This window comes from Triticum aestivum, chromosome 2D (assembly GCF_018294505.1).
Source record: "Triticum aestivum cultivar Chinese Spring chromosome 2D, IWGSC CS RefSeq v2.1, whole genome shotgun sequence".
NCBI lineage: Eukaryota > Viridiplantae > Streptophyta > Magnoliopsida > Poales > Poaceae > Triticum > Triticum aestivum.
The window spans coordinates 14,723,476-14,737,121 of NC_057799.1; the positions used below are offsets into that span (position 1 = coordinate 14,723,476).

At 46.3% G+C, this 13,646-nt stretch overlaps 1 protein-coding gene across 1 annotated transcript in view; it reads left to right on the forward strand.

Moving 5' to 3' along the window:
• Positions 1-5,560: 5,560 nt before the first annotated feature.
• The window catches only part of LOC123055499 (ethylene-responsive transcription factor 15-like), a 44,806-nt gene continuing 36,720 nt past the window's right edge, over positions 5,561-13,646 (forward strand). The window contains exons 1-2 of the mRNA XM_044479499.1: positions 5,561-5,589; positions 5,642-5,829. Coding sequence (XP_044335434.1) covers positions 5,561-5,589; positions 5,642-5,829 — 217 coding nt within the window. The remainder of the gene's footprint in view (positions 5,590-5,641; positions 5,830-13,646) is intronic.

Below are 13,646 nucleotides of genomic sequence, written 5' to 3' on the forward strand. Positions count from 1 at the left end.
CTTTTCCATAAGCACGTATGACTCTAGTCGGAATACATGCCTACATTACATTGACGAATTGAAGCTAGTTCTGTGTCACCCTATGTTATAACTATTACATGAGGAATCACATCCGACATAATCATCCATCACTGTTCCAATGCCTACGAGCTTTTCACATATTGCTCTTTGCTTATTTACTTTACCGTTGCTGCTGTTACAATTACTACAAAACTGCTACTATTACTTTTGCTACTGTTACCGTTACTTCCATACTACTTTGCTACTAAATACTTTGCTGCAGATACTAAGTTATCCAAGTGTGGTTGAATTGAGAACTCAACTGCTAATACTTGAGAATATTCTTTGGCTCCCCTTGTGTCGAATCAATAAATTTGGGTTGAATACTCTACCCTCGAAAACTGTTGCGATCCCCTATACTTGTGGGTTATCAAGACTATTTTCTAGCGCCGTTGCCGGGGAGCATAGCTCTTTTCTTTGAGTCACTTGGGATTTATATCTTCTGGTCACTATGAGGAACTTGAAAGATGAAATAGCTAAGATTTATCCCTCAACTACGAGGGAAGGTAAGGAACTGCCATCTAGCTCTCCGCTTGATTCTCCTTATGTTATGAGTAAGCTTGCGACACCTAAACCTGCTTCTGCTATCAATTCTGATATGTCGCATGTTATTGATGATGCCACTTCTGCTATGCATGATACTTATGATGAAACTACTTCTATGCTTGATACTACTGTGCCATTAGGTGAATTTCTTGATGAACAACTTGCTAGGGCTAGAGAGAATGAAATTATTGAAACTGATATTATTGAAGATAGTGATGATGAAGGTTCTCCCCCTAAATATGAATTACCTGTTGTTCCTGAGGGTTATGTTATGGATGAAGAAACTGCTAGAGATTTTCTTGCTTGCAATTATAGATCTGATCTTAAGAAAATATTAGCTAAACTGAAACAGAAATCTCTGAATGCTAGAATGAAATATGACCCTGCTTTTGCTACTTCACTTATCTTTGTTACTGATAAGGATTATGATTTCTCTGTTGATCCTGAGATAATTACTTTGGTTGAATCTGATCCTTTTTATGGCTATGAATCTGAAACTATTCTGGCACATCTTACTAAGTTAAATGATATAGCCACCCCGTTCACTTTTGATGAGAAATCTCGCTACTACTATATCCTTAAGATATTTCCATTCTCATTAAAGGGTGATGCTAAAACTTGGTTTAATTCTCTTGATCCTGGTTCTGTGCATAGTCCCTAGGATATGATTTATTACTTCTCTGCTAAATATTTCCCTGCTCATAAGAAACAAGCTGCCTTGAGGGAAATATATAATTTTGTGCGAATTGAAGAAGAGAGTCTCCCACAAGCTTGGGGGAGGCTTCTCCGGTTACTTAATGCTTTGCCTGATCATGCTCTTAGGAAAAATGAAATACTTGATATATTTTATAATGGACTAACCGATGCTTCCAAAGACCACTTGGATAGTTGTGCTGGTTGTGTTTTCAGGGAAAGAACAGTCGATCAAGCTGAATTGCTATTGAATAATATGTTGACTAATGAAAATAATTGGACACTTCTTGAGCCAATTCCTAAGCGAACTCCGAAGAAAAGAGGTGTTCTATTTCTCAGTCCAGAAGATATGCAAAAATCTATGAAAGAAAAAGGTATTAAAGCTGAAGATGTTAAGAATTTACCTCCTATTGAAGAAATACATGGCCTTAATATACCATTTATCAAAGAAATACATGGTCTTGATAACCTGACACAGGTAGTAAAGGTAAATTCTCTCTATAGATATGATAAAGTTGAAATCCCGTCTACTAAGTTTGCTGGCCAATGCTTGGATGAATTTGATGACTTTATGGCTAGACAAGAAAATTTCAATGCTTATGTTGGTAGACAATTGAAACAAAACGCTTATATGATTGGACACTTGAGTGATTATATGGCTAGAGTTGAAGGTGAACTTAAACTCATTAGCAAACATGCTTCTATGGTTAACACTCAAACAGAACAAGTACTTAAAGCTCAAAATGATTTGCTCGATGAATTAAATAGTAAACATGACTTTGCTGTTAGAGTGGCTATTAGAACGGGTAAAATGACTCAGGAACCTTTGTATCATGAAGGCCACCCTAAGAGAATTGAGCAAGATTCTCAGAGAAATAATGTAGATGCACCTAGTCCTTCTAAAAAGAAGAAAAAGAAAAATGATAGGACTTTGCATGCTTCTAGTGAACCTGTTGTAGACACACCTGAGAATCCCAATGATATTTCTATTTCAGATGCTGAAACACAATCTGGTGATGAACATGAACCTAGTGATAATGCTAATGATAATGTTCATGTTGATGCTCAACCTAGCAATTATAATGATGTGGAGATTGAACCTGCTGTTGATATTGATAACCCACAATCAAAGAATCAACGTTATGATAAGAGAGACTTTGTTGCTAGGAAGCATGGTAAAGAAAGAGAACCATGGGTTCAGAAACCAATGCCTTTTCCTCCTAAGCCATCCAAGAAAAAGGATGATGAGGATTTTGAGCGCTTTGCTGAAATGATTAGACCTATCTTCTTGCGTATGCGTTTGACTGATATGCTTAAAGTGAATCCTTATGCTAATTACATGAAAGATATTATAACAAATAAAAGAAAGATACCGGAAGCTGAAATTTCCACCATGCTTGCTAATTACACTTTTAAGGGTGGAATACCTAAGAAACTAGGAGATCCAAGAGTACCAACTATACCATGCTCCATTAAAAGAAACTATGTTAAAACTGCCTTATGTGATCTTGGAGCCGATGTTAGTGTTAAGCCTCTCTCTTCATATCGTAGAGTTGAATTGAATAAGTTGACACCTACTGAAATATCCTTGAAAATGGCCGATAAATCAACTGCTATACCTGTCGGTATTTGTGAGGATGTGCCTGTTGTGGTTGCAAACATTACTATCTTAACGGACTTTGTTATCCTTGATATTCCCGAGGACGATAGTATGTCGATTATCCTTGGTAGACCCTTTTTGAATACTGCAGGGGCTGTTATTGATTGCAGCAAAGGCAATGTCACTTTTCATATTAATGGTAATGAGCATACGGTACACTTTCCGAGGAAACAACCTCAAGTTCATAGCATCAATTCTATTGGGAAAATTCCTACTATTATTATTGGAGGTTTTGAATTCCCTCTTCCTACTGTCAAGAAGAAATATGATATTCTTATTATTGGGGATGTGCATATCCCCGGTGAGGTAACCTAGTGTTATTCGAAATTTCTCCGGTTCCATGTTATTTGGAATGAGTTTGTTAACAAGACTTGATCAACCTTGTTATTGGATTCCTTTTGATGAGGATGAGATGGCTGAAGTTAGAAGGCACAACCTTCTGTACCCTCCTTTTACTTTCTGTTATTTAGATTAAATAAAGTAAAAATAGTATTTTATGTCAGTTTTCTGAATTATCCATGCAATAAAAAATACCCCGAAAATAAAAGTTCTCCAAATGCTCTGAAAATTTAGTATGATTTTTTCTGAAATATTTGATAATTTCTGGCACTGAGAATACGTCAGGGGGAGCTGGCACCTGGCCACGTGGGTCAGGGGGGCACCGACGGCCGCCTTTGATAAGGACCTAGCTAGCTAGATTCTTTTGGCAGGCCGCCGATGGCCGCCAAAAGTACCACATGGTCAAGTGGATTGACATTTGTATGCCCAAAGACCAGGGCAGCTTGGGCATTGTGGCCTCCCGTCGCATGAACGTTGCTTTGATGCTGCGATGGGTTTGGCGGATCTTGTGCGGGGAGGGCGGACTTTGGCTCCAGCTCATTCATGCAAAAATACCTTAGGCATGAGCCTCTTATGGCATGTTCTCGGAGGGGAGGATCGAAGTTTTGGTGAGCCATCCAGAAGATCAAGGAGGAAATCCGCTTATGGATTTCCTTCTGCATAGCGAATGGGGACGGGACCCAATTCTGCTAGATCCCAGGTTGGGCCCCGAACCACTACGTCTGAGGTTCCCTAGTCTATTTGCGACTGTGTGGAACCGTCAGCTCTTGTCTCCAAGATGTTACACGATGGGCAGTGGAACATTCGGTTCCGCCGCACCTTTGGACATGCTGAGAGTGAAGATTGGTCTAGGTTGCAGGAGGCTCTTCCACAAACGCTTCCGGACCATCCAGACACGTGTCATGGAGGATCACCCCGACGGCGGTGTTCTCGATGAGTTCGACATATCATTCCCTGTGCCAGGCACCGGCCACACCTTGGTTAGCTCCAATGTGGAAAGCCCCCATCCCACTGAAGATTAAGATATTCGTCTGGCAACTACTGCGGAATCGCCTCCCCTCAGGGACGGAGGTTCTTAAGTGGCACGACCCTGGGAACGGCTTGTGCCCCCTCTGCGCGGTACCGGAGACGGAGACACATATCCTCTTCGCTTGTACTACCGCACGGGTGATGTGGACGTTCGTTTGCGAGGCGCTAGGACCCGAATGGGAGGTTCTGGACCTTGCGGACTTCCTTCAACATATAGCTACCCACCCGTCGCAACATCGCCACCTTTTCTGGCTAGTCTTTGTGGCAATGACATGGAAACTTTGGACGACTCGTAATAGATGGTGATTGAGAAGGTCTTCCCGGCAAAGACATCTGACTCCTTCAAATTCCTTGCTTTTATGCAGCACTGGCACACGCTCTCGAGGCAGCATGACCGTACCCGGCTCGGACACATGTTGGATGCGCTTTTGCATACAGCGCGTTGACTTTCTGCACCGCAGTGTCGCCTCGCGACTGCCACTAGGTGGCCTTCTTCCATATATCTTTTATGTTTCTTGGGCTTTGATGTGCCGTGGCCCCAGCCGTTGGTTTGTACCTTGGGATTTGCTTGACTGTTGTACGAAACTATGCTTTATCTATAAAGCGGGGCAAAAGCCTATTTCGAGGAATAGGAAGGCCATGGCGGCAGGAATGAGATCTGACTGGGCGGGAGGTCGAGGTGATTTTTCAGCCACGAGAGTGATGGATTCGTCCGAGAGGAAATTGTGGAAATGAAAATACCGGGTGAGAGAAAAAATTTCATTTTTTCCGATTTGGACTGAAAAACTGGGGGTGGGATGTGCGGGACAGAAGGGTGGAGATGGACGAAGGGGTAGGCAGGATGCGGTCAGTTGGCAGAAAAAGGAACCTTGCATTCTTTTTAGATAGTAGAGAAAACATAGACACAATTAGGTATATATTCTAGAATGATTGACCTAAAGATTTCAATAGAAAAAAATGACCTCCCCTATCCCTTGGTGGCTAGGGTAAACTGTCCCCTCCAGACTTCGCTGGCGAGCCCGTAGAATCACCTCCCCTCTACCTGCCGCTCCATGGCCGGTGGCGGGGAGTGGAATCCCGGTGCCTCCGCTCCGGTTAATAGTTTAGGTTAGGCCATTTCAGTCCTTGCAGGTTTAGCGCTCGGGCGGGTGGCGACACTTCTTCTTCAAGTTTGTCTTCCGGGCTCCAATCCTCTTTGAGTTCGTCTATCTGGACATAGTTGACGGAGCTCCGATGGAGATTTCTGCCCTCTCCTTGGAACGGTGAGGTTAGGGTTTCTCGACATGTGGCGAGATTTGGTGTCAATTATTTCAGATCTATTCAAGGGTTCAATGACGACGACCGCGGCTCCAGGGTGCTGCTCCTTAGGGGCTCGTGCATGAAGACTTCTCGGCTGTCATCGACAAGGTCAATCCGGCTCCAGTATGGGAGCAGCGACAACGTCGCATCGGCGGCTCGTTCTGACAGCGGTAGTGGTCATTTGGTGGTCTCAGAATCTCGATGTAATTTTCATCATGTTTGAGGTGCTTTGTACTTCTAGTGAACTTTGATAATAGATCTGGATTATTTTCGCAAAAAAGAAAAAAAATTAAGAAATGTCACTACTTGCATTTTTGGGCTGAGCTAGGCTCGGATCTGAGATCTTAGGGTAAAGCTCAACCTAGGATATGACCAGGGCTAGCTCAAAGGAGGCGGTCACCCTAGAATAGGGAGAGGTACATGCCTCGTGGCCGCCAGGAAGAACAACTACGCATGACCGCCGTGACTCGATGAGCTCACCCCGTCATCTAAACTCCCGATGCCTATGGATACGCTAGAGGAAGAGGTCGATGAAGAACATGATCCAGAGAGGTTAAGCCAAGGAGACAAGCATCCACAAAGAGTCCCACTACTACGGATTGGCTCAGTTACTCATCACCTCTGCCATGTTGCTATCCCGGGAAGGGGAATCCTATCACCTCTTGCTCAGAATTGAGGACTCTAACCTACCAACAAACATGTTGAGCATGCACAAAGGTGATCACAAATCAAAAGAAAACAATGGAGCACACAAAACTTGTCCGGCCTTTATGTGGATGCCGCAGTTAGATGCCTATAATGCTTAACATCACACACATCCTTCTCATGTTTCCTCGGATGGTGCCTCAAGAGGGACCTGATGCCACACACCGCACTCACCCAGTCCGAGACGGATAATAGGTTTTCACCAAGATCAAAGGGGGTGGTTGGGAGAAGGGACCCTGACGGTGTCTCTACAGAGGAAAGTGCCACGACGACCAGCAATTTCTCTTGATTTACAATACCAAGCGTCAGCCTACAACATTGGACAATCGATGGTCATTGGTGGCTAGATCTATCGATGAGGTGAGCTAGAGGAGGAGGAGAGAGGGAGAGCCCCAACCTTTAGATGTGACACTTATGGATGTCAAGGAAGCCCCACAAAGACCCACTCCCATTGCCGCCTCATCGCTGGCTTGACTAATGAGATTGGCCAATACCTATGGAGGCCCCTGCAGCTTGGACGCCACAGCCAAATCGAAAACCCTATGCTCGAGTTGCATAGCGGTTGAAACCTTGTTGCCACCCTCAGCGGCGGCCATGCGGGCTTATTGATGGCAACCTCTGGGGCGTCGAGGGGAAAGGGAGCAAGGAAATGGTGGCAGCACGACGAAACCCTTGACACCCTCGATGGAACTGCAGAATAAACTCTTGAACGGTGACTTGTATTAGTTACATTATTACCAATCCATCGTTTACACATGAGCAATCTATAAAATAAATACCCATGTCGTTTTTCTTTGTCCATGTGTAAATAAATCTGGAATTGCAATTTTGTAGCATTGCGAATTGCTTTACTATGTGAGGAGCCTACACTGCCGGAATCGACCCCTATGCCGACGGCCCTGGCCGTCGGCATATCTCTGATTCCCGTCGAGATAGGTCTATGCCGACGGCCCCCGTCGGCATAGGGCCGTTGGCAACATATCCGTCGGTGTAGCCCGGGGGGACGTCGACATAGGTCCTATCCCGACGGAGTCTGTACATCTATGCCGACGGCCCGGGCTGTCGGCAACGTTCCCGCCTAACGGCGGCCGCCGTCAAGTTCCAACCAACGGAAACACGACACGTGGCAGGGCTATGCCGACGGCCTAGCCGTCGACATAGTTTCAAACTAAGCCAACAGCCAGGCCGTCGGCATAGCTGCTACGTGCCAGCAACTGGGGACTCCTGGGGCAGGGCTATGCCGACGGCCTAGCCGTCGACATAGTTTCAAACTAAGAAACTATGCCGACGGCCTAGCCGTGGGCATAGTTTGTATTTGATTTTTTTTCTTTTTTCTGTTTGTTTTCAGATCAATTCAATTCAAATATACATAAGCATCATCACGGCAGATATATATGATGGACATAGACATATAGAACACATCTAAGTATCATCCGGCACCGTCACAACAATATATGCATAAGCATCATCACAATCAACATAAGCATATAAAGAAGCACACAAGTCATCTAAAGGACCATCAAAGACCACAAGTTTATCATCATCATCATCACCACACATAAGTCATCTAAAGAAACATATGCATAAGCACACAAGTAACCGAAAGGCTTAAGCGCCAAGACGTCGAGCACCGCGGAGGTCGTCACTGCCAAGCCAGCCGAAGCCCAGGTCATCACTGCTAGCGGCAGCGCTATCGCCAAGACCGCCTCCACCTCCGCCTCCGCCTCCGTGGATCGGAGTGGTCGGGCTCCGTGATTCCGGAGTGCTGCGAAGACCACCACCAATGGTTGATCCACCGGTTACCTGGATGTTGAGAAGACATGTTAACGGGATATATGACTATCTTGAAAGGCATGATATGATTTGGGTGAATAGATTGGGGATGAACTAACTGGCGAGGGGCCAGCGTTCTGTGCGAGAAACTCGTCAAAGGTAAGCAGCCTTGGTTGTGCTGGAGGAGATGCTCCTAATTGCAATTGAGGAAGCCTGCCGGCCGCCATTTCCTCAAGAGCGTGTTGCATCATGCGATCCCTCTGCTGATGGTATGCATGAAGGCTCTCGTGCCATGCCATGGTCTCCTGGCGTGTGTACTCCATGTAGGCCTACGGTATGACATGATGGAACTCATAAAACTACTAAATGTGGAAAATAAAGTGAGCAATGAAGATAAGAGGGACTATGACTGTGAACTGGTCATGGGCGTGCTCGTGCGCTGGCTCAAACTCGGGTCGATCCGACGGAGCTGTGTGTAGGTGATAGTAGGAGTGATCACAGCATCGAGAACCGCCTCCCGACCGTGCTCCTTGGGCCCCATGCCCACCACCACCCTCTTGTCCAGATCCACCGCAATGGGGTCGGGTGTGTCAGGATGTAACCTTAGATACCCATCGGAGTAGGCCTTCTTCCTCTGCGTGGTCTTCTTGTCGTAGTACTTGGGCTCGCAAGGCTTGGAGTCCTTCCGGTATGGGCGATCTCCCACGCCTCCATGTGTGAGAGCGGCCGCTTCAGTTTCTCCTCCTGCACCACCAAACAGAGGTTAGTCATACATAAGAAAGTGACGGTAAATAGAAGAAGAAGAATGTTTAATGAGGTTAGTCATACATTAAGTGCCTTGTGGAGAAAGTGGTTTCGGTTTCCCTGAGCATGTACTCCCTCCCTCCCTGGGTTAGCCTTGTTTTTGATGCTCGTAGCCGCCCAGGCTCCATCCGTATCACACCAAACATCCACCAATGCCGCCCAAGACTCGTCTTTTCCATAACACCAATTTGGACACACCTACATAATGAAAGCATAAGGGCATGCCAACAGAAAACGGTGAAATGTACCACAAACATCAGAATGAAAAATCTTTTATGCTTACCGCCAAGTACTCGTGCCTCTCCAAGGTAATGCCCATCCTCCACGCTTCTTCCTTGGTCATCTTCACACCAAGAGCGTCGTGATAGTATGTCGAGATGGCCACATAGCGCACCTCGTACTGCATCTGGCGGGCCTTCTTCTAGCATTGGCGCAACACGATCTGGTCGGCTCTGGCCTTGTGCTCCAGAAGAACTCGATAGAATTTCTACAATCATGCATGAAAAAAGAATGGAAGAAGCCATGAGTTAACATGAAACTAGAATGGACTTGTGCTTCTGAAGAGAACTCACCCAGAAAGTAGTGATCACGACCTTGGCATGGGTTTCATGGTCCACGTGGAGGGCCGCTTCCCAGTGGTCCCAGCTCGTGGCCAAAACCCGATGGTCCGGGTCCCTGACTGGATCCGGACAGTACAACCCTGGCCAGTATAACATCAGCAAGACGGTGATGAGGCTGTTGGGAATATGGACCCCTTTAGAATATATCCAGTTGCTGCAAAAGAGTGAACTATTAGCATGTGACAAGAAAAATAAATAACAACCGGAATGAGCATGTGACAAGCAAAACAATGAAATTATTATAAAGTGGCACTTACTCTTTTCCCGTGGGCTCAATGAGCCACTTCTGCTCCTCAGTAGCAGGAACCTGCTTTGGTAGCTTTGCGTTACCACGCAGCCACCCCTTGTTGTCAACCCCCTTCCCGCCACCACCATCATCCCCGCCACCACCCTCCTCCTCTCCTGCCTCCCCCTCCCCAACCTCCTCCTCCTCCTCCTCCTCGTCCTCCTCCTCGCCTGCCTCCTCCACCTCCTCCTCGGCCCTACCCCGAACCTCCTCCTCCTCCTCGTCCTCCTCCTCCTCCTCGCCAGGGGGTACCTCACTAGAGGAGGGTACCTTACTAGAGGAGGGCCTCGAAGACAACACCCCTAAGTCGGTGAGGGTGCGCTCTTTCTAGCATTGAAAAGAGAATAAGAAATTAGTAATAATAAACACATTTCTGTCGGAGATGCTTGTTCTGTCTCTCAGGGCCGTACTGCCAGCGATTCTGCATAGGCCCCCCAACAATACCTCGTTCGTGAGGTGCAGAATGAGATGTGTCATCGGAGTAAAGAAGCCTGGCGGAAAGATCTTCTCTAGCTTGACTATCAACTCCGGTGCCTTCTTATGCAATTTTTCAATCACGTCTTTACTTACTTCTTTAGCACAGAGCGTGCGGAAGAAATGGCTTAGCTCGGCAAGTACTCGCCAGACATGCTCGGGGACATAGCCTCGAACCATCACCGGCATTATCCGCTCAATCCATACATGGTAGTCATGACTCTTCAGGCCGGTCACTTTGCCCGTTGAAAGATTGACTCCCTTACTTATATTCGATGCATAACCATCGGTGAACTTCAAAATGTGTTTCAGCCAGATAAGTACTTCCTTTTTTCTGGCGGTTTAAGGACAAAGTCAGCATCTGGCTTGAACCAGTTTTTTCGACCGCCTGTGGGAGGCTTCATGTTCAGACGTGGTCTATCACAAATTCTCTGTTGATCAGCTCTAGCTTTAATGTTATCCTTCGTCTTATCAGGAATGTTGAGGATCGTGTGGAAAAGGGACTCCACCACATTCTTTTCGGTGTGCATCACATCGATATTGTAAGGAAGTTTGAGGTCCTTGAAATAGGGAAGATGCGAGAAGGGGGTAATGTGAGTCCAGTTGTGCGTCTCACCATATCCCTTGAAGCATTTGGCTTTGGCTTTGGCTTTGACTTTAGGCTTCAGAGCTTTTAGCTGAGCAAGAACATCTGCCCCTGAAAATGTTGGAATCTCGGGTACTTCATGAACAACCCGACATTTTGTGAAGTTCTTCTTGTCTTCCTGTCTGGATGGTCTAGAGGGAGGAACTGTCGATACAGGTCAAAGGTTACATACTTGCCACCCTTACTCAGCCAAATCATTCGCAGAGCCTGCATGCACACTGGGTATGGCATCTTCCCACTTGTACACCATCCGCAGAATAGAGCAAGCCGGGAAAGTCATGCATGCAATAGTGCAACCAAACTTTCATCAAGAAATTTCTCTGCAGATCCCGGTCGTATGTCAACCTCGGAAAGTACCAAGAATGGTGCAAATCATCCACCAGCGGCTAAACACACCCAATTTCTTCCCCGGGTAATCAGGCCCCGGAATGATGAGCGATAAGAACATGGTCTTGCGTTGCATTAGGGCACCGGGAGGAAGATTGAGCGGAATTACAAACACGGGCCAGCAGCTGTACGGATTGGACGACATACCATATGGATTCAACCCATCACCTGATATGGCTATTCTAACATTCCCAGCCTCGGCTGCTTCCTCAGGGTATTCTTCATCGAACGACTTCCATGCTTCGCCTTCCGATGGATGTATGATTTTTTTTGGATTGTACCTTATACCTTCCTTGTGCCACTTCATCATTTTGGCAGACTCCTTCATGATGAAAAGGCGCTGCAGTCTTTTTATAAAATCAAGATACCGAAGAACCTTAACGAGGATGGCTAGCTGCTTTTTCTCACCATCCTCACCAACCACCTCAATGTACCGAGATGAACCACACTCCCTACAGTACTTGTCATCCGCATACTCGTGCCTAAACAAAAGGCAATTCTTCGGGCAAACATCTATTTTCTCATAATCCATAGAGAGTGCCTTCATGATTTTCTTTGTATCGTACATGCTTTTCAGCAGTTCATGACCCTCAGGGAGGCTGTTAGCCCATACTCCCAGGAATGCTTCGAAGCATTTCTGGCTATAGCCGTACTCAGCCTTGACTGCAATCAGTTGTGAGATGGCATCCAGCTGAGATATTTCCGCACCCGCATAAAGAGGTTTCTTCGACAAGGCCAAGACCCCCAAGAAGGCCTTTGCGGTTGCCTTCGGCTCCTCCGATTCATTCTCTGAAGGTGTCGCATTTGCCGTTTCTGCAACAATGACATCATCTAGTATGTCCCTGACCCCATCGTCCTCATATCCATCGATGCGTTGTCGCATCACCTCCGCTCTACCATGGTCCTACTCGGCTATGTTTATCGGCGGCATGTCAAAGTTTGGCATATATCCGTGCGTGCGAAGGTGCTCACTCATGTCCTTCTGATTTCTACGGTGACGTCTGGCACATCTCGCACAGGGGCATGGTGGGATAATTCTCATTGGACGCCGGAATATCTCCTTCAAATACACATCGGTTTTCGCGATCCACTCTGATGTTACTCGATTCCGACGGATAAAACCACTGTACATCCACTGATTATCTGCCATCCTCTGCTTTTTTGCAAGCCACACAACATAATTAAGGATTCACTTAAATTAATCACATCAAAAATTCATTTTCTACCGCGTTGAATCCACCTACATCTCTAATAGGTAAAGATGGGTCCTAATCCCACCCGAAGATGTGTAGATTGAGTACGTTCTCCATGCTCTACCCCGTTCCGAGACAAAATTTCGGCAGCACATCCCCGCTGTTCTCCAAATACACGTCTCGGCTAATAGCCAAGAGAATGTGCTCCGGAGAACAACGGGGAGGCACCACCGAAATCCTGTCTCGGAACGGGGTAGAGCACGGAGAAACATACCCAATCTACACATCCTCGGGCCGTCTGTGGAAAACGCTGGACAATCCGAAAGAGCTGCGGTGATAAATATGCAATTGAATGCATATTTATCGATGGAACCCTTTCGGACGGGAGACGCCTAGGTTACGCGACTTGACTTGAGAATGAAATCTAGTGACATGAGTAAAAGAGCATAGGAGGTGTAGGTGGATTCATAGCTCACCCTCGGCTGTAAAGGAAGTAGTCGAACAGAGGAGGGACGATCGGTGACCAACAACTTCGATGACGATCACTCCACCGACATGAAACTCTACAAAACCTGCAAATTGCACCGCGACAAAAATTAGAACATCACAACTCATAGAGCATATTTGAAACATATAAACATGCTTTCATTTATTCTTGAATCATGTAGGGTTATTTCATCACATATTCATCATCATCATCATCATCATCATCATCACAACTAAAAATATTAAATAAATATTCTTCATCATTATCATCATCACAACTACCAATATCAACAATATATTAATCATCATCATCACATATTCATCATGATCATCTATTCGTCATCATCATCGAACCATTTTTTTCAACATTCATCTATCTATCTATCTAACAATCTATCTATCTATCTACTGATCTATCTATCTATATATATCTAAAAACAGAAAAAAGGTGGAGGTCTCACCGGCAGGGAGAGGCAGGGCCGGGGCGAGGCGGGGAGAGTCAGGGCCGGGGCGAGGCGGCGACCGGCAAGGCGAGGCGGCGGGCGGTGGGGCAGCGCAGGATGGGGGTGAGGAGGCGGCCGGCGGGGCAGGGCAGGTCGAGGGCGAGGTGGCGACTCGCGGGGAAGGGTCGGTCGGGCGGGCGGGG